The sequence below is a fragment of the Panulirus ornatus genome, chromosome 31, assembly GCF_036320965.1.
Source record: "Panulirus ornatus isolate Po-2019 chromosome 31, ASM3632096v1, whole genome shotgun sequence".
In the NCBI taxonomy this organism is placed as follows: domain Eukaryota; kingdom Metazoa; phylum Arthropoda; class Malacostraca; order Decapoda; family Palinuridae; genus Panulirus; species Panulirus ornatus.
The window spans coordinates 5,299,112-5,323,466 of NC_092254.1; the positions used below are offsets into that span (position 1 = coordinate 5,299,112).

General features: G+C 49.7%; 1 protein-coding gene across 2 annotated transcripts in view; it reads right to left on the reverse strand.

Moving 5' to 3' along the window:
- LOC139758756 (uncharacterized) overlaps positions 1–24,355 on the reverse strand; it is a 201,136-nt gene that overhangs the window by 64,671 nt on the left and 112,110 nt on the right. For both annotated transcript variants that reach the window (XR_011714913.1, XM_071680513.1), the window contains one exon: positions 19,143–19,263. Coding sequence is in view for 1 of the 2 variants with exons in the window: in XM_071680513.1 (XP_071536614.1) it covers positions 19,143–19,263 (121 nt within the window). In the remaining variant the exon portion in view is untranslated. The remainder of the gene's footprint in view (positions 1–19,142; positions 19,264–24,355) is intronic.

The window sequence follows — 24,355 nt, forward strand, 5'->3', positions numbered from 1 at the left end:
CTCTGCCGCTTCTAGTGAGGTTCACGACGGCCATTTGCGTTTTCAATTCCTTTCCAGTTTACTTGTGGTGGGTGGGTCGAACACTCCCAGAAGAATTACATTTGATAATAACCTTCCAAGGTTAACCAGGCAAGGTTATATATATATATATATATATATATATATATATATATATATATATATATATATATATATATATATATATATATATCCTGTGTGATCGGGGCCTGAACATGCAGGAGGGTGAAAGGAGGGCAAGGAATAGAGTGAATTGGAGCGATGTGGTATACCGGGGTTGACGTGCTGTCAGTGGATTGAATCAGGGCATGTGAAGCGTCTGGGGTAAACCATGGAAAGCTGTATAGGTATTGTATATTTGCGTGTGTGGACGTATGTATATACATGTGTATGGGGGGGGGGGGTTGGGCCATTTTCTTTCGTCTGTTTCCTTGCGCTACCTCGCAAACGCGGGAGACAGCGACAAAAAAAAAAAAATATATATATCCTGTGGTCTTCCATCTGGTGGTGTTGTACACATCACTGCGAAACAAAGTCCTGAATTTGGACAACTAATATTTCTACATCACTTCAAAGAATTTAGGTGGACAGATGTGGCATGGGAATCTTGAATCTACGAACCAAACTGCTTCCAGTGTCTGTCCCAACCTGTCACAACTGTATAGTTTGTTGATCGTGTCCTGAACCCGACCCTCCACGAAATGTTATACGAGTTTCTTTGAGAGGCGTCATGAGCAGCAGCCTCGTCTAAAAATAATGTTGTTGCATATAACATCAGAAGACGAGTGAGGGTGATCTATACAGAAAACGATATCTCGTCTACATTTCTTGAAGTTTCAAGTTTGTTTCCATCCGATCTCACGACGGGAACACGACGCTAAAACAAATGAATGTGTATTACTTTACCCGAAAGCCACTGAGAGTGCTCAGCACACACCTGAGATACGACTAATGTACAGAAAATAATACTTTGACGGAGGACACATTGAGGATGGCTAATGTCCCGGCAGGTCTGGCCATCACAGGAGGCCACTCAAAGGGAATCTGACTTTTCAACAAACGTTCGACCATTTCCACCATGCAAACCAGCGTCTCTCTGCTTCTCCTTCCCTACTTTACAAGTATTACTTTGAATTCCACTCTCGAAAAGTTGGCAGCCGGCCTGCCTCTTCCTGTGTGTGTGTGTGTGTGTGTGTGTGTGTGTGTGTGTGTGTGTGTGTCACGTACAGCCCGACAGGCCACAACCTCTCACACAGATGTAATGTGAACCTTTGCCGTTCCTCGGACGGCCAATTAAAAGCATTTTTCTTCCTTTCCCCAGCTGAAGTGTGGATATATTTACCGCGCTTTCTCCCCAGCTCTAACTGAATACATAAAAACAAACTAGTAAATAGTGCAGAAAATGTATAGCATATCTGATAACTAACCAGCTAGAAGTATACTGCAGACCCAGACAGTTAACACACCTGCCAACCAACTTGTTAGAAGCAACAACCAGTTAACCAGGTCATCAGTCCGCTAACCAGCCAGCGAGCACATATGCCCGGCCAGCATCCATCCACACTAGCCAGTTCAACGTGCCAAAACACTGGTGACAAAGAATTGCTGGTACACCTGCCACTCACCCAGCAAGCATCCCACCAACCCACCCACCCACCGTAATGGTCCGGCAAGCCACACTCGGTCTACTGCCACTCAGAGGAATATAACGCCGTCTCCACTTCAGTCACTTGGCACAGCCAAAAACTTCCTTACACATACGGCTACATACCAGACCTGTCAACGCCTCGTCTCGGTTACACCAACGTACCTGCAAAGACAGGAAAAAAGAAGCCATTAAATAAACATATGATACTCAGAACAGACCATCCAAATTCTACCGACTAGACCTAACCCTCACACAAATGAAAGTAAGATGACACATATTCAACTTCATCTTTTCGCTTCTGATAACATTACAGGCGTACCTCTCCGTCATGGATACAACCACGCCCTGTATCTATCTTCCAATTTCATATTACAGTGGAAGACGACAACGCTCTTCCAGAAGTTACCTCTTCACCTCCAACCCTCCCCAGCCACTTATCTTACCACAACGTCTAAAACAACATTTCTCTCTTTATGGAGAAGCAAAACATGTGAATCGGACGGTGCCCTGCGTCCTTAAGGAACTTGCCCCAGGGTCTGTGTCCATGATTTCCCGCCTAAGTTGAGTTTGCCTCAATATATCAGCACTCTCTCTCTCTCTCTCTCTCTCTCTCTCTCTCTCTCTCTCTCTCTCTCTCTCTCTCTCTCTCTCTCTCGTCCACACACGCACAGCCTCAGCCCCAACAAGAACCAGGGGGCAGCGATCCCTCGAGCTATCATCCTCTCATCCTCAAGTCTCAAAGTTGTTCAAAGTCTTTCCATCTCTGCTCAATTCTCACGCGTCACAAAGGCACACTTGACACGAGAGTTTTCTCTCTAAACACACAGACAAACCAAGACACACACACACACACACACACACAAACACAAGAGGCAGGCCAGGTGCTCGTGTCAGTAGCAGAAATGTGTCAGATGGTGCGCGCGCGCGCGCACACACACACACACACACACACACACACTCTTTGAATGACTGAAGACATCGTAAATGCAGACAGGATACAGAAACTCAAGAAGCTATATGACATAGAATGTTCATGAGATGGGGCCCCACGATTGTACAACCCCCTCTTCATGCAGTACAATTACACCCACCCACCCACCCACACACACACACACACACCCACACACACACACACACACACAGAGGGAGGCCAGGTGTCAGCAGTAACGTGTCAGGTGGCGACCTTCACATCCCCAGCACCCTCCTCCCCCTTGCCCCGGCCACAAGAGAACACCCTCCTCCCAGTCTCATTATGTCATTATACTTTAGCATAATTCCAATATGCTTTCTGGTGTGAGAGGGGCAGCGGGGCGTCATAACTCAGGCCAAAATGATAGAGACAGGATGAGCGCGGAAGGCATTATTCCTCAGTATTACAGTATGAGACATAATCGATGAATGGTGGCGACCATTCTCGACCGGATGTGTGTCGTCCAGGCCTCGGCTCCCTCACCAATAAGGAACATAATGGCAGGGAAAACATCACGGTCGTCAGCCTTAAGGTCCCTCCGTAATGACTCTCTCCTTATTCCACGTCCCCCTTCTACAAGGGGAATAATAATAATACAAAAGCCCACGTAATGTGTATCATCTGATGACAAATGCTCACCAATACTACGCCTCACACACGTATATTTTCCCCTAAGTACATTCCAGATGTGTATCAGCAGCAAGTGGATGGAAGTGCCACGACCGCGTGGGGGATCATGCCACACCACCACAGTGGTAGCCTGAAACACAACCCGGCACGTCCTCCTACCTCACAACGACCTGGGCCCAGCAGAGCTTCACACACCTGACAAGTTACACCATCACTATGTTACGATGCTGCTACGCCGCCGACGGCCTCCAGGGTCGGCCTTCACCGCTACCTCACGCACACTGAATCCAACCACCAACCACACCCAAGCCTGACAAATTCCCCTCCTCTCTCCCCACCCGAGGTAACAGTAATCTACACCCCACCAACCCCAACACACACACACACACACACACACACACACACGGCTTAATAGTCTACAAAAAAAAAAAAAAAAAAACGAAGGGAAACTCATGTATCTTAGCCGTATGTCAGGACTCGGCTACATTTCGTAAGTTGTGGTTACATATCCTTAGTTCTAGTTACGTACACATAGGCTGTCCGTGTCTTAAATGTGAAGAAACTTTATAAGGGTCTTACATGGGGCTGAAGACCTTTTAGTACAAGAACGTTTACGCTTTTACTTGATGTTCCAATGTCTTCCCAAGACCTGGTCTGTCTGTCTGTCTGTCTGTCTCAGTGTGGTAGTGGGAGGAAGGGCACAGCAAGAGTGTTAACATGTACATTGTTCAGGGATACACACGTGTAAGACTACCATCGTCTGGTTCATCCAAGCGGCCACTATTCAAATAACATACAGTGCATAATACTGAAACAAGCAAATTTAAAGATGGATATACACCATTTTAACTGACAGATCACATCTTGTTGTCAACCACGCCATTTTCTGTGCCCTTAAGATAAAAGTTGTCTCCCTAGTAAGTGTACTTGGACCTCCTGTTTCTCATTCTTATAGCTTACATTGAGGCAAACAAAGTCATAGCTTCATATCATCCTTTGCTTATGATAACAGAATAAGTATAAAAATCTCGCCAACATGAGACTCTGGGTCTACAAACAAGACATAAACGAAGTCTTCCACTGGGCTATCGAAAACAACATGATGTTCAATCGGGATAAGTTCTAACTCCTTTGGTATGAGGAAAATGAAGAAATCAGTAACGGTGCAGATGCAGGACGGGGTATAAACAATGTCATGTCTCGAATGAACAATGAATATTGTGAAAGACCTCGAAGTAATGTCTGACAACCTTACCTTTAGCGAACATCACAAAGCAACAACTGCCTCTTCCAAAAAAGATGGCAGGATGGATCCTGCCGACTTTAAAGACAAGGTTGGAAAAAACTAACAGTAACACTCTTAAAGCCTATACTATCACGAGTAGAATACTCCTGTGTGCTAACGTCACCCTAGGAGGCGGGCGACACTGCAGAATTAAGAAGTGTTCTGAGATCTTTCACGGCCCTTGCTGGTGAGGTTAAGGAACTGAATTGCTGGAAACGAACTGAGCTGCTGGAAAAAAACTGAAATGGTGGAAACGAACTGAACTGCTGGAAACGACTACAATCATCCAGACGATTCTCTGAAGCGCACGTTGGAGAGGTATATCATAATTTACAACTGGAAAATCCTAGAAGGCATGATCTCCAACCTACATTCGGAAATAATTCCCTGTTGGTACGACAGACTAGCGAGACTGAAATCAAACGGAGCAATATGACAAAGAGAGAGAGGAAGAGAGTACCATGAATACCCAGAACTCAAGACTCCTTCACCTTATTGCCTGGAATCATCAGAAACACAATGGGATACACAGCTGAGAAATTCCAGAGGGCCTTAGATAAGTATTTGCAAAGTGTACCAGACCAGCCAGGCTGTGGTGGATATGCGGGCCTGCGGGCCGCTGCTTAAAACAGTTTGGTCAACTAACTACCCAGCTCAGCAGCACCGGGCTCCTGGAGCAGAAGGTCCCCGAAGACTATTCCAGGTATACCTCAGCGACAGGAGTCACAAAGGTGAGATAGGCGGCGTCTGGGTCAGCCAGGCGGTCAACGACCACCACACAACATTCCCCCCGACACCATCACTCATACGAACATTTCCACAGTCTATCTCGTGGGGTACATTCTGCCGCTTAAGTTATACCTTTGATATAAGCATATAACTTACATCGTTGTCTCCCTCAGCTTATACAGTGAGCCTTCACCTGGTTTGATTAGTAAATAAATATTAATCAACCAGCGGACCACTTCCATCCAAGAACCGAGGAGGAGCCATTAATTCATCTCATAATACTTCAAACTGGAACCCAAGTCACCCAGGCTGAAGCTGTGAGCGTGGCAGTCCTGACTCAACTGGTTCGACCCTCATCTCTTAACACAGATCATAATGTGAGGAACACCATCGTAAGACCTAACTGACAACAACGAACCATTTCCACTGCCGTTAAATAAACATGGGTCAGAAGACAAAGGAATCAGTCCGTCATTTCTTCAAAGGTTCAGACCGAGGATCTTTAATTATTATACGCGTCGTCCAGTCCACATAATTAGGCCCAGTGTTCCAGATCCCCTTACATAGTGAGTGTGTGTGTATGTGTGTGTGTGTGTGGTTGAGCGCAGGCGCACATACCAATACGTCTCGGTCGCCGCTGCGCCAGCACCAGACACAGTAATTACTGCCGAAAGATTCCTAAAATTCCAGCAGAGGAACCAGACGAGGACTCAGCCATGACAACTGATCCAACACTACACCCTGCCACTAGGTCCATCTCTTCATGTCATGACAGCGAATAATTTCACCTGACACTAAAACATTAGAACATACTTAACGAAAAGTATCTTCCAGTAACAGCTTTGTGCAACGAGTTGGCAAAAGCGGTCGGATCATTAGTTCTGACAAGGACGGCCAGTAATTAAGACAATAACAGAATGTAAATTGGCCAAGTCCGCCTTCAGGTAGAGGAGAGAGCCATTACTGTCCAGGGACGGGAGGTGACCATTGACAGCGACGGACGGGACGTGTGTCCCTGGCGGCTGCTGGCCACATCTGGTGCAACGACTACTGGTCGACTGGGGACATGGCTTCCCCTCAACAACTTAAGACTGAGTAAACCAAAGTGAGGACAACACGAGACCGTCACCCACCAGAAGGTGGGCCCACCATCAGACCCACCAGTGCGACCATCCTGAACCTGTAACCCACCAATAGGTCCTGCATCAACCCACTGACCCACCGTAAGCTCTCCGTCAACCTGTGATTGATCAATAGGTCCTGCATCAACAAGTGACACACCAGAAGGTCCTGCATCAACAAGTGACACACCAGAAGGTCCTGCATCAACAAGTGACACACCAGAAAGGGTCCTGCATCAACAAGTGACACACCAGAGGGTCCTGCATCAATCATATGACTCACCAGCAGGCCCTGCATCAACCACTGATATACCAGTAGGTCTTGCATCAACCAGTGACTCACCAGAAGGTCCTGTATCAACCAATGACTCAATAGTAGGCCCTGCATCAACCAGTGACTCACCAGAAGGCCCCACATCAACCAGTGACTCACCAGAAGGCCCTGCATCAACCAGTGACTCACCAGAAGGCCCTGCATCAACCAGTGACTCATCGGAAGGTTCTGTATCAACCAATGACTCACCAAAAGGCCCTGCATCAGCCAGCGACTCACCAGAAGGCCCTGCATCAACCAGTGACTCACCAGAAGGTTCTGTATCAACCAATGACTCAACAGTAGGCCCTGCATCAACCAGTGATTCACAAATAGTTACCAGTGACTCACCAGTAGGTGATGCATCAACCACTGATTTAGCAGTAACTCCTGCATCAACTAGTGACTCACCAGTAGGCCTTACACCAACCACTGACTCACCAGTAGGCCCTGCATCAACCAGTGACTTACCATCAAGCCCTGCATCAGCCACTGACTCACCAGTAAGCCCTGCATCAACCACTGACTCACCAGTAGGCCCTCCACCAACCAGTGACTCACCAGTAGGCCCTCCACCAACCAGTGACTCACCAGTAGGCCCTGCATCAACCAGTGACTCACCATCAAGCCCTGCATCAACCACTGACTCACCAATACCTTCCCTCGCGAGGAGATTCACAGCAGCCAAGCTCCTGGCTGGCCGACGATCGCCCGTGGCCAGTTTTTGCTGCACATGCAGCTGAGCAGCAGGCCAGGCATGGAAGCAGTAAACTGGAAGTAATAAAAACAGGACCTGCTGGACTAAGTGCATTCGCATTCCTTGTCTGGTTAACCTTGAAACTTGGCGTTAGCCACCCCGCCAGCCTCCCTCCCTGCTCGCTCTTACACTTGGCTGTGTGGCGGGGAGCCCCTCATCCACCACACGGCGGTTGCACACCTGCTCTGCCACAACCATCCATCTCCACCACACTCATCCATCCACACTGAGCTCGTCCACTTCAGTCGCTGATCTGCATCAGTCATCCACCTCTACACTCACACAACTGTATAACCAACACACCTGAGAGATATCTACCCACCTGTACACACACACACACCCGGCCATCACCAGTCTACTCTCGGTAATCAGCCACGCACGCTTACTGTACCACACTCGACTCTCGGTACCATTTCTACCAACTGTACCACACTTCTGTATATACCACACTCGGCCACTGTGTCACACAATCGTCTGTAACACACACACTCATCTGCAACGGTCACCCACAACCACAGTTACACACTATACCACACAATCATCCGCATCACACTCACCTACTGTATCACATCTGTACCATACTCGCCCACTGTACCCATACTCACACTCTGTACCATAAACCCAACCGTGAAAGACACACAACCACTTGTCCCACACTCAACCACTGTGATACACACTGAATACCAACATACCCATCTGTATCACAATCATCGACTGTACCACACACACACACAAACACACACAAACACAGGCTAGTTAGTGTGTGTGTGTGTGTGTGTGTGTGTGTGTGTGTGTGTGTGTGTGTGTGTGTGTGTGCATACACAGGAGTAGAGAGACGTGATCACGAGTGTAAAACTCTCACCCCGTAACATACAAACAGTAATCACACACACACACACACACACACACACACACACACACACACACACACACACGGGCCTTCGTGGTGGTCAGCGTTACTGACCATGAATCAGCAAGGGCCCGCCCACTGTCAAACATGCACAGGTTTGAATCTTGGGTGCGGCAGTCGACCCACATCCGACCCAGGTGTTCATCCCCCCCCTCTAAATGTGTACCTGGCTTTGACTGGGGTGTGTGTGTGTGTGTGTGTGTGTGTGTGTGTGTGTGTGTGTGTGTGTGTGTGTGTGTGTGTGTGTGTGTGTTCATAAACAAACAATAACTGTTTATCGGATTCAGGCAGCCATTCGCCTGAAAATATGAAGTTGAGGAATTACATAATTGGGGTCACAATTGTAAGCTGTTGATTAACCACAAGCGAACTTAAGATCAAGGTGGGGCTGGATATCCCTATCTTTGGATAAGCACATGACTGAAGTCTATCCACACTGGACAAGAGGTTTTACAGAGCAAAGTTTACGGTTTATACTTTATACATTTAATGGTGATTCGTTAAACACTAAGTAAAGTTACATATTGGTTGGACTGCAGTAGTAATGTGTTGACATATAGCGTGCATTAACTGGTGAATATCAAATGATGTAGAGTTACACACTTGTTGCACTGCAGTAATACGGTGTTAACATACATTATGTATTCAGTGGGCGAACATTCCGTGGTGAATATGAATATTTTTACCGTTCGTTGCGTTACAGTAATACAGTATATTTGACGCGAACGTCACTATGGGGAAAAGGACGCCATCTGCTGGCTTAGCCGTGCATCTGTTCGTGGAGTGTTCATGAAAGTCACAACAGTAAACAGAGGAGAATTCGTGTATCACTGGCTGGTACGAGATGACTGTGGTGGTGGTGGACGTCTTGGTTGTATTGGTTTCTGTCAGTGTCATGGTAGTTTACACGATGCGACGGCCTCTCTGTCTGACCCCCTTCGTGGATATTGTGATCGAGTCGCTGGGTAGTCGCAACTTCAACGGTCAGGCAGGGCCTAAGAATACTACGCCAGTGTCATGTTGATTACGATGTGGGAGCCCCGGCTCCGACGTAGGCCTCGCAAGAGACTGGTGTACTAGTTCACTGGTAAAGGTATCTGATATGTGTATACCTCTTTCACACTCGCATTTACCGGAGGTAGACATTCTTTTGTGCGAAGATGATAGGTTCAATCAGGCGTAATCCAAGTATCAAGCTGAGAGAGAGAGAGAGAGAGAGAGAGAGAGAGAGAGAGAGAGAGAGAGAGAGAGAGAGAGAGAGAGAGAGAGAGTGTTCAGGTTGATATGTTGACCAGTATGCACCTCGAGAGCGCCACAGACACACACATAATGTGTGTGGTGTGTATGTGTGTAGGATTAAGGACGCAGTACACATATACACAGGCAAGAGACGGGGGCAATACGAGTGTAAATCTCTCTCTCTCTCTCTCTCTCTCTCTCTCTCTCTCTCTCTCTCTCTCTCTCTCTCTCTCTCTCTCTCTCCCCCCAGTAACCTTCAAATAGAAATCGCACGTGCACACACTATGCAAATGACTTGCCGAATACATTTGCGGATGATACCAAGGTCATGAGGGAAGTAGCGAGTGAGGAGGGCTGAACCAACTTACATGGGGATCGAGCCAAACTCCAGAGTTGATCATAAGTGGTGGAGGATCTTCATCCCGAGTAAAGACAAGGAGATGAGGACAGACACAGTGAAAAATGGCCAAGATTGACCCAGATAAGAATATCCCGTAGCAGGATATAAGCTGCTGAACCAGTGTGTGAGGACTTAGGAGCCAACACTGTGTCTACCCTGTTGCCAGAGCCACATCTTAGGAGAACTGCAGACATGGTAAATCATCTGTTGGCAAACACATGAATGGCATTCAAGTACAGAGATTAGATAATATTCAGCAGTGTTCACACCCAACGTTAGGCCAAAACTAGAATAAGCTTCTCGAGTTGGGTCATCCCACTTCAAAGTACAAAGAATCAATCAGAGAGGTCTAGGAGAGGCTAAGAAATTAATTAGTGAGAGGTTAGAGGCCATATATCTGTCCATGGAAGAAAGAAGAGTAAGGGGCGATATAATGACAACCTCGTGCCTTTCCAAACTGTGTGATGAAATCAACTATGAAAAGTTCGTCGAAAGAAGCAAAGACAGAACAACGAAACACCATAACATGAAATTAATCAAGAACATTGTTACAAAAGATGTAATGAAGTACCTTTACAGCATAAGAGTTGTGGATGAATATACATTATAAATATAAATTATGAATATGCATGACCGTCCCACACACCCATCTACACCACCCTCACCTACCGTCCCACACACCCATCTACACCACCCTCACCTAACGTCCCACACACCCATCTACACCACCCTCACCTACCGTCCCACACACCCATCTACACCACCCTCACCTACCGTCCCACCCACCCATCTACACCACCCTCACCTACCGTCCCACACACCCATCTACACCACCCTCACCTACCGTCCCACACACCCATCTACACCACCCTCACCTACCGTCCCACACACCCATCTACACCACACTCACCCACCGTCCCACACACCCATCTACACCACCCTAACCTACCGTCCCACACACCCATCTACACCACCCTCACCTACCGTCCCACACACCCATCTACACCACCCTCACCTACCGTCCCACACACCCATCTACACCACCCTCACCTACCGTCCCACACACCCATCTACACCACCCTCACCCACCTGTAATCCAAGTAAGCACCCTAGGGATCACATGCAACAGCCCCCACTCCACTCCATCATATCAGTCCCTCGGCGGACTGTCAGACGCACCCTGCAAATTAAATCCAACCAAAAGCAGAGATGCGACTGGGGAACACTAGGGAAATACGCCATAAACGCCAGAGTGCGACGTCTGTTTAATGTACAACCAGGAGGTGTAGTACGGCTATGCTGGCCCGGGGTAGTGTACAGCTTGCTGCGTTCTGTGTCTCCTGTCATCTTGTCTCCTTGTGCGACTTCAAAAGACTTTACCACATGCGGTGTCAGCACGACTCTGCCTCTTTTTTTCCCCTCCCTTTTTCTTATTTCTAATTCACTCAGTATATTGTGTCCATGATGCAGGAGAGGCTATGCTCCTATCTTTAAACTCTCTAGCACGACGATCATGTCCCAATATTTTCTCTAAAACGATGAACGTCTTTCACAAGTCTTTATCTTCTTTCTTCTCTTCTTTGTTTTCCCCCCAGGACGTTTCCATCAGGAGAGAGGTGCAAGGGTCTGGTTCTGACTGAAGCAAGATGAACAATGTTGCTGTCAGCGGCCTCCTTCATTTCGTACTGGGTTGAGGTATCAGATAACCCCGTGGTGGCTGTGGCGGCGGTACTATATGAAGGACTCTCTCTCGAGTCGTCCGTCTTGAGAACATCAACGCGCTAAAATACGAGTTTCTCATTGGTGTCGCAGAATCTCGCACATTTCTATACACTCTTAGGTGTCTGGTCTTTTGATGTACGTATGTCCGGCAAGTGTGTGTGTGTGTGTGTTGTGGGTTGATTTCGCCAGGTACTGCCAGGCTTCTGGAGTGTAAACTTATGGCTGATTTGGTGGCTTCCCATCCATACCATATGTTATACCCTGCCACACATCCACACCCCAGCACGCACCCACGAGACCAAATCCCGACATCCTCCCACTCCCCGGCACATGCCCCCCTTCACCCTGAAACACGCCCGCATCCCGACACACGCCCACAACACTACAAAGGGCCAGCAGTCCCGCTCCAGCACTAACGACCTGTCACTGATGCAATCAAAGATTAATCATCAATTATAATTTCCAGGCAGGTGACATATAGCCAGCGCCGAGCGACTGGAAGATAATGGTCAATTTATGGGTGGATGCAGTCATGCATGGGTCTGCTGGGACTGGTGTAATCCCCCCTGCCGGGTGTGAACACTGATAAGGAAGTTATTACTTACACTCACACAGTGTAACACCGACTGTCTGATGTGCCGCCCAGCCACAGGTTCTCTCCACAAGCACACACGTCCCGCACCGACTCTCACTCCACCTCACACCACCAAAGCTCCACACCATAATACCAAAATAGCTTCACGAGAAAAAAAAAAAAAAAAAAACTCCTTGGGTTGTGGTACCCCAAGGAGAGAGATGTAAAAGACACTCTCTCTCCCATGGATGATGTCGAGAGATGTAAGCCCGAGGTGTTGGAGGTGGAGGTGAGGTTGTGGTGGCTACAGGCCACTCTACCACAACCACCCCCACCAGTAGAGGAGCCAGACAGGTTGTGAGAGTGTGGTGAAGTGATGGACAGTGACGGAATGTGTGTGTGTGTGAGTGTGAGGCTTGCAATGTACAGCTGGCCTGCCTCACACCTCTACCGTACACTGAGTCTGGGCTGTGTCTTCTCGTCTCGTGCGACCACCAACCAACCGTCTCCCTGGGTAAGGACCTGCACCGACGCCGCACCTCTCCCAACATTACCCGACTGGTGTGGTATATGCTGCAGGACACAGCCCAAATCCTTACCGGGGTGGGGGAAAAAAAAAAGGGTGTCATGCCATACCGTTCCTTTGGTCGACCAGCAGGATCGAGTCAGCCAACCGGAGCACAGTTGTGATTCTACTGTAGTTCACGAAGGCTGACACGTGGGTTGTGTGGGGCCGCCTGACCAGTATCACGTTAGCATGAGGCACAGCGGGAGAGCAGCTGTGGACTTCGTTTTTACTAAGTGTGACCATTGGCTGCTTATATCACTACAGACACACCATCCTAGCTGGACAGATACGCCCTTGGTCTGACTATATATATATATATATATATATATATATATATATATATATATATATATAGAGAGAGAGAGAGAGAGAGAGAGAGAGGCGGGGTGTGTACGAGTCTAGTCGTGGTGCAGAACGCAACATCATGCTGTCAATGACTTTTCCCAGAGTCGGCCGGAGCCAAAGTGATTTCTGATATCCCTGTGGCCTGGCCTGGCCAGTACTATGTGAGGAGTCCCCTCGGGTCGTCATCTGGTGAATGTTTATCCGCTCACTAAACTAGTGTCGTCATATTCCTGCAGGTCTCTTTGAGCGACGCGTGATATTCTCTTGATCAGCTGGACGGTAATGTGCGATGCTGTTTGGGACATTTTCTTGACCCAAGAACATGACCTTTAGTTTTTGTTTTGCTGTAATTTGCATGCCTTTGTAACTCGCACATTTGTTTGTCTTCGCCGACATCAACTGCACTTTGCACGGTGCTGGAGGGAGCTGGGAGAACTGAGGACACTCACTTTATAACCCCTGCTTACACAGGGGTTCGACCTTCAGAATCCTCGCGGTGTATCTTTTATTTCCCTTCCTTCTGAGATGTTTGGGTGTATTCAACCTCTCCTCATAACACACGTTACACATACCCCTGAGGAAGGATGGGCAGTGGTCTGTTAAGTGTACACAGTCAGTCTGTGAGGCTGTGTTTATGTACGGATGTGCCTAACATTCCCTACCCCCTACTGCTGGTGACACTGACATTATAAATATAGTGGACACTGTTTGTGAATCTGGTGTTAGTTAGGTCTCCATGTTGCTTCTGATATCTCTCTGACTCCCGAGTAGACAAAAAGTCTACTTTGTAGACAAAAAGTCCACCTTGATGGCCATCTGGATAATTCCTGTCATCTACTGAAATGGAGTAGACTAAAGCATCTCTAAATGTGATCCACGATTCTTATAAAGTACCCATTGCAGATATCATTGTTCTTGAACACAGATCTGTTTATTTCTCTTGGCTTACAACCACCTGGACAATCATTACAACATTCCCTCAGTTCCTCACACTTGTACAGCATCATCTGTGGATGCTGAGGAAGCCCGATTTACGAGAGTGATTGACCGGTCACCTTGCTCCCCCCCAACAGTCACCACTCCTACCAAATACAACCTGGACATCAGAGCACAACACGACTTTCTAAGACTGAAAACCATTACACCACACGTGTGCACTGCATGAAAGCCTACATATACAGTTGTGACATACAACTAAACACGAACAGGACAGACTACTGCAACCGTGACACTTATTGCAGTGTACGTATGACAAGATCAACAACCACTGCAGTTTATATGACAGTGTATCGTGCTGTCAATGAAGTTAAAGACCAAACAGCTCGCTCTCACTTCCCATTAAGCCAGGTGTTAGATCAGCTGTTGCAACAGCCTTGTAACACTAATAAAACACATTTTTTTTCTCTCTCTCAAAACTTGAATGAAGACCCCTGGGCAACTAGTTGCTCATTCTACCCTCCTCGAACCCCAGCCATGATGTCAAAACTTGCCTGCAAAGGAGGAAGATCTTCAGTCGAGTCTAAACCCGCCATACTGTGCAGCACACCCAGGAGATTTTACGTCAGATCCATACGAGGTCTTGTGACTGTATCAAAGACTGCCCAGGCCCCCGTCACCAGGTCATTTATACATAGGGTTAAGTGAAATGTCTTTGCTGTCGTTGCTGGGCAATGGCGGAGACAAAAGACATTGGACAATTCTGTAAGAGAGTGTAACGTGCGGCCTGTATCTGTATCTTGCAGTCTTGTTGTGTATTACTGTTGTCTGGCCCACAGCCAACACACCCCCCACCACCCTCGCCTTACCCAAGTCGCCCACCCCCAACATTCTCCTCCCCTCACCCAAGTCGCCCCCAACAGCCTCCCTTCACCCAAGTCGCCCCGACGACCTCCCCTGAGCCAAGCCACCTCAACAACCTCCCCTGAGGCAAGCCATCCACTCCTCTGGCCAGAGGCAGCGTGCTTTCCTGGAGGGGGAGGGGGGTGCGAGCGCAAAGCAAGCGGTGGGTTGCAACATAAAACTTCCACAGAACTCATCAACCACTGTATAAGTTACACGGTTCTGGGAAGCGCTAGCACACAGCTGTACGTAGATGACGGTCATGGTGGCGTCTGATGTGGTGAGCACCAGAATAATCCTCACCCTGCTTCCCACACACACACACACACACAGCATCATTACCATACGCTACTATGGCGTATGACATTACATACTAAAACCTCGGGAGTCGTATCTCCCTGTCTGCTCTCTCGCCAACCTTCCAACACCACTTGACTACTGACAGTTCTTTCCGCAGAGCCAACACTATGACAATGTAACATCGTATCTTTGACCTTAAAATACTTGCTCCTTAATAATGCCATCTATACCAGCATTACACAAACCCTTAAAAACAACACCTACTATCTCCCTCACAATTATCAACATCCCCAACCATCTCTCTCTCTCTCTCTCTCTCTCTCTCTCTCTCTCTCTCTCTCTCTCTCTCTCTCTCTCTCCCTCATACTCCTCCATAACCACCCTCCTCTCCCTCACACTTCCCCCACCATCATCCCATCTCTCCCTCACACTCCCCATCATCATTCTCATCTCCCTCACACTCCCTCCTCCTCACCGTGGCTACTGATGCTGTACTCGGGAGTCCTTTGCTGGGTGTGCTGGCCAACATGCCGTCCACACCCACCGTGTGCACCACCACCACTCCCTGTGCCACTTGGTGAGAACTTTTGTGTTACCATGCTCGATGGCTGCTGGCGTGAGAGGTGTTGCACAACTGTTGCACTTGGCCGCCCAGTTTTGAGCGAGGTTTCTTGCACTCGTGTCTTGTGTTGTACCCCTGTTGGAATCCCTGGCAGAGATGCCAAGGCTCACAGGTCCCTTATCTTATCTCGGTACATACGAGTTTAAGCTTCACGCCTTTCCCTAACCCGTCGCCATTTCTCTCTCGTTTACTAGAATGGCCCGCGCTAGAATAAGTATCATACAGTTTCTGTATCGTTGTTACTGGGAGACTTGGTAGGGTGGTTGGTGGTGTGGGTCACCTGAGGGTGTCTGTCTCACTCAGTTCCTGTCACGTGTTGGGTCAGCTGGCCACTACAGGGTGAACCATTGTCTCTCCTCTCCACCGATGAGTTGCACATTCTCCCTGAGAGAAACAACATCTGTCCCCCACACTAACACCTGTCGCTGGTCACCAAAATGGGGCAATTTTACTGGACAGTGAAGCCTAAGAGCTCAGGTGGAGGAGTTGTCTGTGTAGTGTCATCACTACACTCGCACCTAGGGCGATCTACCCCGATCTTCTCCTCCTCACACCCTTCCCTCACCTGGCTGGTCTACTACACAACGTTCAGTATAGCGGAGGGCTGGAGGTCAGAGCCACACTGAGCCAGATGGTAGAGAGCAGGAGCTTTAGCCTCAAGCTTCAGTGGAACCAGAGGCGGCCGCGTCAGGAGACGTGGCTGGCCTGTGCTACACCTCTACTGTCACGCGGGTAGCGGTCGTGTGCCGGTGTAGCCGCAGCGTTTGTGAGTGGGTGTAAAACACACGACCCCTGCACCACGACACGACCCTCCTACTGAGGGAGAAAACTGCAACGGCAACTGCAGCAGGAGGGAGGTCAACAACTCCTGTGATGTGGGGGACGAGGCCACACCTGGGATAAAGGTACAAACATCATGGTCTCCACCATGTGGCCCCCTGCAACACCTGTGCACTCACACCACACAACACACCCACCCTCGTAAACATAAACATATACTTCCCAAAACAGTGACTCGAGGTTAGGGCTGGTGTTATCCAGCACACTGAGGTGGCCTGGCGGTGGGCTATATCTCCACCTGATGTTACCCCATCACACTGTGGTGCCCAGGTTGGTGGGGTACAGCTCCATCTATTGCTCTCCAGGTGATGACGACATATACACCAGGTGATACAGGTACACATACTGTGTGAGAAGGCCAGAAGCTGGCCACTGAGGACTGTCACTAACCCATCCGACTCCCCAGCACCATACCCCCACCCCACGTGTGTCTCTCGTGCCACACAAGGTACACACAATCATGATGGTTGTATTTTGTCGAGCAACTGGTTCCGTGTGGAGCCTGGTAGTTCTCGTGTGCTGCGGAGTGTTTACATGTTATACACTTGAAGAGCTTGCACACGACCGTTTATGTATATAAGGAGAAACAAAACAAAAATGCTGAATCAAAGCAGAGAGTGTGAGGCTAAAGTAAAAGTGTCGAGTAGCGAGGAGGGAGCGGGGGAGTGGAGGGAGGAAAGGAAAGGTGAAGGGAAGCGAGGGAGAGAAGTGGAGGGAGTGGAGGACTGAAAGCAAAGGAGGAGAGGGAAGGTGTGGAGGAGGTGAGGAAGGGAGAGAGGAAAGAACTGGAGGAGGATGAGAGGAGGGGAGCCAGGGAAAGGGGGAGGGTGTGGAGGAGGGGAGTTAGGGAGGGAGGGAGGGCAGGTTGTGAGCGTGTGGAGTGCACCATGAGTCAGCAGGTGGCTGGCGCCCATCATACATACGTTATTACACTACTACTGAACCACTCTCACCCGCCCTCTACACTACACCCCACACACGTGTGCCCCCACACCCACCACTGTCCTACACATACACTCACGTACGTCCCATTACTTCCTGAGCAACACAATATTCCTGAACATTACCACGACAACAATTACACAGACAGCGAACAACAACACCCAGAAACACCGCGTTCTACCCCTCGCCTGAGCAGTGTCACCAACGCCACAGTCTAGCTCAGTGAAGGTGATAGTCTGTGTGATGATGGTTGCAAGTTGTGTGGTGAGACCTGTCGTCCACAGCACGTGCCACATACCCGGCCAGTCCTCCCAACATGAGGTCATGCTCGGGAATGTCTGGAATTCCTGGAGATTTCCCCAAGTTCCTCCAGAAATTCGTAAAATTCTGTCTGTCGTCAATATTTCTGGAAATATTCAGATTTTCTGGTCATCTGGGAAAAGCTGACTCCACAAATGTGCTGCTCTTCCTCCCTCCCTCCCTAGTGGTCTGGGTGACCATAGTCCCCACACTAGTGGTGTCCACACGTGACACAAACACACGCACGCACGGCGCGGCACAGGTCTGTGTCACAATCCTCTCCAGCATTGTGGCCCTGAAGGTCTGTGTCACCCTCCTCCCCAGCATTGTGGCCCTGAAGGTCTGTGTCACCCTCCTCCCCAGCATTGTGGCCCTGAAGGTCTGTGTCACCCTCCTCCCCAGCCCTGTGGCCCTGAAGGTCTGTGTCACCCTCCTCCCTAGCCTTGGTGCTACCTGAGATCCGTGTCACCCTCCTCCCTAGCACTATAGCCCTACAGGTACTTCCAGCATGATTGAAATCACATTTTTCCTGACATTTTTTTTCCAACATGTATACGTTTGTATTTACACAAACGTTACAGAAAATGTCGCAGGTTTGTATAAACCCCGGAGAGCTTGTTGTAAGTGGAGTAGAAACCCGAAGCATATCAGGTAAACTTACCCATTTTTTCCCCCACCTTCTTTACGTCACAACGTGGATGTACACCAGTGGTGATGGGTGACGACGGTTGTCACTGGCTGGCGTGAGTCACGTTCAAGGAGGACATTCCTCAGTGGCTGGTGGCAGGGAGGGTTGCATGCAGCTACAAATGTGACAAGAGACTGAGGCCTGGGAGATATATAATGGCCCCCAAGCAAAGTCTGGGACAGTCGGATGGGTCTATTGTCCTACAGTGTACATACATATGTAGACAGGCCACCACACTGACCACCACCTGACCTCCAGGCTGGAGCAGAGGCCCCCAAACATGGACAACCACTTACCTCCACCACCACGAACACATGAGAGTTTCAGCCCCGGGTGACGACGACCCTGGCTATACTGAAGGCAGTGACCAGGTTTGACTTACCTTTTTTCGCATTGTTGTGAAGGTGGTGAGTGAAGGCGATGGCCAGCTTCCGGCGGTGGTTGCACAGCTTGGTCATGTCGCCGGCTCCCAGCTCCGGCAGCAGCGTCGGCCGGGAAGGGACCTGCAACATACAGCCACCACTCAGGAAAACACATAATAAATGACCAGTCTACTGAGCACCACACGTCACATATGATCCTGCTCATATATAATACTTTGGAAGATGCATTTGCAGACAACCGAGAATGACAACGAATGTAATATGGTCGCCCACTGAAGGAGGGACTCAACATGACAGACAGAGAAAAGGAGAAATGGGAATAAAGATGATGAAGAGAGACGACAGTGTGGGGTGAGGGAGGAGTCATACAATACCATAACATAAAGATGACTTCAGTGGGTCCTGGGGCTGTCTTCTGACCCCTGGAGCTCACATTGTGACCAAGCTTCCCCACAGATAACCTGGTCTACCAGGGTGAGGGTGCATAGCCTGTCGTAAGTGTCTTTTGTGGTCTGGCTGGTCCGGTAAACCTTGCACGAAGCACAGCAGTTGTGATGTGGACAAGACCAGGGACCCTATCACGGTGTTGTGAAAATTTGCCAGAGAAAGGTTGAACAGACTTGGTCGTCTGATATCCATTTTGCTTTCCCCTACGTTTCACGTCTGCTCCACACAACATCTAGCTTGTATTCAACTCAAGTCTGTCACTCTAGAAAGGAGTAGCGCTACTATGACGACGAGATCCAGTATGTATTGGTGCATCAAGCCGAGCCTCGGCTCCACTGGGTTCAGTGGTGCAGGAAGTTCGCCTGAACACTTATACTTACATGGTTCGTCTCCACAAGCTGATCTCAGGAGTTGCCAATCAACCCCGCGGTAGGTGAACACTCCAAAAAAAGGATCTATTTCTGCGTGTAGACGTATGCGCTGCCAGTTAATGACGCCACTGTTGAATTTCTCCATTACTGGACACCACTACCCAGCCCAGCTTGTTTATCTGGCACTAGTAACATCCAGTTCATCATATCATTTCTGAGGACTGTATGCTATTAAAACAATTAGGGAAGCCATACCTACGGTGTGTTCCCATCGTATACCGTCGGAGAAGACCTACAAATTTAGGTTCCCTTACCAGTAGGGTCGGTCCCAGTCTAACCATCAGAAAATAACCGATGCGAGTCCCTCACTGGGGGCAAGGTGTTTGAGCAACTCCTGCTGAACATACGCGAAGCAGTCTCCAAACATCAGTTCCCTCTACTACCAAGCCACGTAGGTATAACTGCCCTACACCGTCCGACTGTCACACTGTCTGGTACTCTTGGTCGCCTCGCCCAGGTGTTGTGGGACGTGCCTTGGGTCTGTATATGTTCCCCAGACATTTTGCCCATAGGATTTTCTTCTTTACGAACGACGCTTCCCTCGATGTGTGTCCTCTCACTGAGCGCCTTACGATATCATATCTTCCACATGTTCTTCGCACCGCCAAGCTTTTACCGTTTGTGCTGAAGTAAACCAACGCTTTCATACGATGATTCAACCCTGGAGAACGACGGCACGTCCTTGAGCTTGACGGCCTGGCTTTTGGCGCTGAAGGTCAGTCATGTCAGTGTAATATTTACGATGGTTTCCGAGGTCTTCTTCCCCCACAGCTCGGTCTGCGACCAGGCTGTCTGTGCTCGCTCAAGGATCATACAATCCTACTCAGGGAGTTTACAACTCTACGTCTGTCATAACGATACGTTCCTGTTTCTGCTGGTCCCTCAGTTTCAGAGAGTTGCCACGTCTATCACCTCTCTTAATTGCTCCCCAGTTCGAATTCCTCTCTCTCTCTCTCTCTCTCTCTCTCTCTCTCTCTCTCTCTCTCTCTCTCTCTCTCTCCTCCGGACAGCGAGCGCGGTCCTCATTCAGCGCACATTTCATGAGTGAGGTGTCACTAGGTGTGGGTTATGCAGGAATGTGTGAGGGTGGTGAAGGGCAGCAGGAGGCAGGCCAGGCAGGTGTGTGCGTCGGGCAGCGTTAGCGTGTCTTGCCCCCTGGCCGCTGCCTCCCGCCACTCGCACCCTGGAATCAGTGCATGAATCACAAGCACCGTGATTAATGCATGAGTGATGACGCCACCATCGACCTTGTGGCCCCCCAACACCCCAGTCATGCGCTGTGAGTCAGGCGCCACCTGCACGGAACCATTGTCTTGACGGACTGCAGGCACGGGGAGATGACGAGTTATCCAGGGACGTCTGATGGGAAGGAGACAGTGGGTGACGGGTGGTGAGGGAGGATGGAGACAGTGGGTGACGGGGGGGTGAGGGGGGAAGGAGACAGTTGGTGACGGGTAGCGAAGGAGGATGAAGACTGTGGGTGACGGGTGGTGAGGGAGGAAGGAGACAGTGGGTGACGGGTAGCGAAGGAGGATGAAGACAGAGTGGGTGACTGGGGGTGAGGGAGGAAAGAGACAGGTGACGGATAGTGTGGAGGGAAGGACACAGTGGGTGACGGGTAGTGAGGTAAAAACGAGACAGTGGGTGACGGGTAGTGAGGCGGGAAGGAGGCAGCGGGTCATGGGTAGTCATCCCACACCGTCTACAGAAAGAAAATGTCAAATGACAGACTGTGGTCGGCTAAATGCCAAGGGAACGTCAATACATCTGTAATCTTTCGCATAACATCACATGCTGTGCCTGGCCTTCCACATCATCTCCTCAACACTCCGTCGAACATCTCGCAACTTCCTCACGTGTCTTGCACCTGCCAGCGAGGAATCAATGGCCCTCATTCTTTCTTCGTATTACCACCGGTGAGCGACCAGATATTGTCCCCCCGCCTCGAGTAACTTGGCGCACTACACCAAACTTCCCTACCCCGCCCCGTCCCTAGCAAGTAACTTGGGTCCACCACTACATCAAACTCCCTCCCCTAACCCCCCACCGCTCCCTCTTCGCTTTCAGCGTCATTTGCGGTACTAAAGGGTCAAAGGTCACCGCCTCTCATTTCTATTCTAACAGTCGTCGAGAATCAACATGATAACATTACCATAAGAGTTGGGGTGAAATTGTCATCCAGTGTTTACTGATATTTTAGGTTTGAATTTAGACGAGTGTAGCGTCGTAAAGCCTGGGGAAGGCGGGTGTGGGAGGAAGTTGTGGGTAGAGGGCACGGCTGTGGGTGGCTGGGCGGGTAGTGAGGTGGGTGAAGACATATGGGTTAGGATTACTATCATGAAGACTGGTGCAGTGTTGGGAATGACAAGTTGAGAGGAGGACACCAGACTCAGGGGACGCAAGAAACGGTGAGGTGGAGTGAACTGGGGGAGGTGGAGGAGGAGCAAAGCCGGGCAGGGAAGACCACAGGAGTAACCCCTTGGAGGGCGAGCCTGGCGGGCCAGACAACAGGTGGCCGGCCGATGCCAGGTCTCACGTCAACACAGGCTGGTCATCTCCCCGGGCATTCACGATACCTTCACACAAGACGTAACATTCCTGAGGGGGTGTGTGAGACGCCAGCGACGTTACATTGACAGAGGAGGCCATGGAGAGACGGGCATCAACGTCAGTGTTGAACATTGGGTCACCAGGAGGCAGTGTGCCGCCCGCCGCCGCCCGCCACTAGTTGGGTGGCCGCCGCCCAACCCTGCCCTCCCCCACACCCCCCGCCCAAACCACTATCATATACAAGATATTCAATACTCTTGTGTCTCTTGGTGCCACATCTCTTCCCACACTGATACCACAGGTGGGTGTGTCGTATAAACAGGTGACGATAACCTCCAGATGGCGTAGTAAATAAAAATGATAAACAGAATTTCCTTGGCTGATGCCACGCTGGCTGGAATACAAAGACGAAATCACAACATAAATTTCAACTGACGATTTGAGGAAGATTCCTAAGAGTAAGATATTTCAACTGACGATTTGAGGAAGATTCGTAACAGTAAGATGATAATAAGTCGGTCGGTGTGAAGTGTGTGAGTGAGGCAGCGGGCGTGACAATGACCTGGTGCAGGAGCCACCACAGCTTCAGCCATCCCAAGGGAGCCCCGTCTGCAGGAGACCTCCCCAACCCACACGACTGACAACAGCCTGACACCAGACACGTCGGCCAACATGTCTCAACCCAACATATCCTCCTCACCCATGAATTACGAACTCTTCACTTAACCCAAGACAGATTTCTACTTTAACTATCGTCTGACCTGTCATTACTGTGTTATAACACATGGGAGACCCGAGATAATGACAGGTCAACCATCTCGTGTCCTCCACTGTTACAACACAGTTATCAAAGGTCAAATACCAGTCCAAAATCTATGGGTAAGTGATGACTGATCAGCCCTTCGTAAGGGCGGATCATCCCATGTGTACTAGTGAGATGACTGTCCTTAAGTCACAACCACGTCACTCATATCCCTATCTTCTTCCATCGGCTCAGACCAAGCATGTCCAGTACCCATACCGTCCAGCCCACGCCACACCAAGTGGGCTGCTGAGGAGAGAGTGAGTAAAGTGAAATCGAAGTGAAGACAGTGCAGTCCGCCTCGCCAGTCGTTCAAGGTAGAAGGAGGTAGTGCCCGACTTGCCTCACCCTTACACACTGACCACCACCACCGCTCCCTCCGCTAGCCCACCACCACACGCTGCTCTGCTCACACACCACACTTTATGTATGACGTGTGTACAGTGTAAGCACATGTTGAGCAGGCCTGATGACAGGATCGTATCGCCTGGTTCATGGCCGGGCGCGGCCGGGGTCTGTGGGTGGTAGCGCGCGTCCGGTGTGGCCGCGCGCGGTGGGCGGCCACGCCGCTACACTAACGTCCTACCTGTAATTGTAACGTCCGACGCAGGGTTACAACCTGTCCGTCCCTCACTGTTCAGCAACATACCAAAGTTGCAGAATAGGGTGCGCCCTTTCAGGATGAGGAGGGGTGCCACTCCTAAGCAACAGGACGAGGTCCCTTCGGTATGGCCATCATATCTACGGGCTGTATGGCCCCGCCCAAGGGATTATACCGGAGAGGAGCGGGGTGACTAGAGCCCTACTTGCTGTGGTGCTCACTAGGGGCGGTGAAGAACAGAGACGTGGGTGGCCAGCCGCTGTGATGACGATGATGAAGCAAGTGGCAAGGTGACCAAGGCCTAGAGCGGCCCTACCTACACCACCAGGTCACTCACCGCTGTACTACAAGGTGGCCACCTCTCCACACCACAGCCTCACT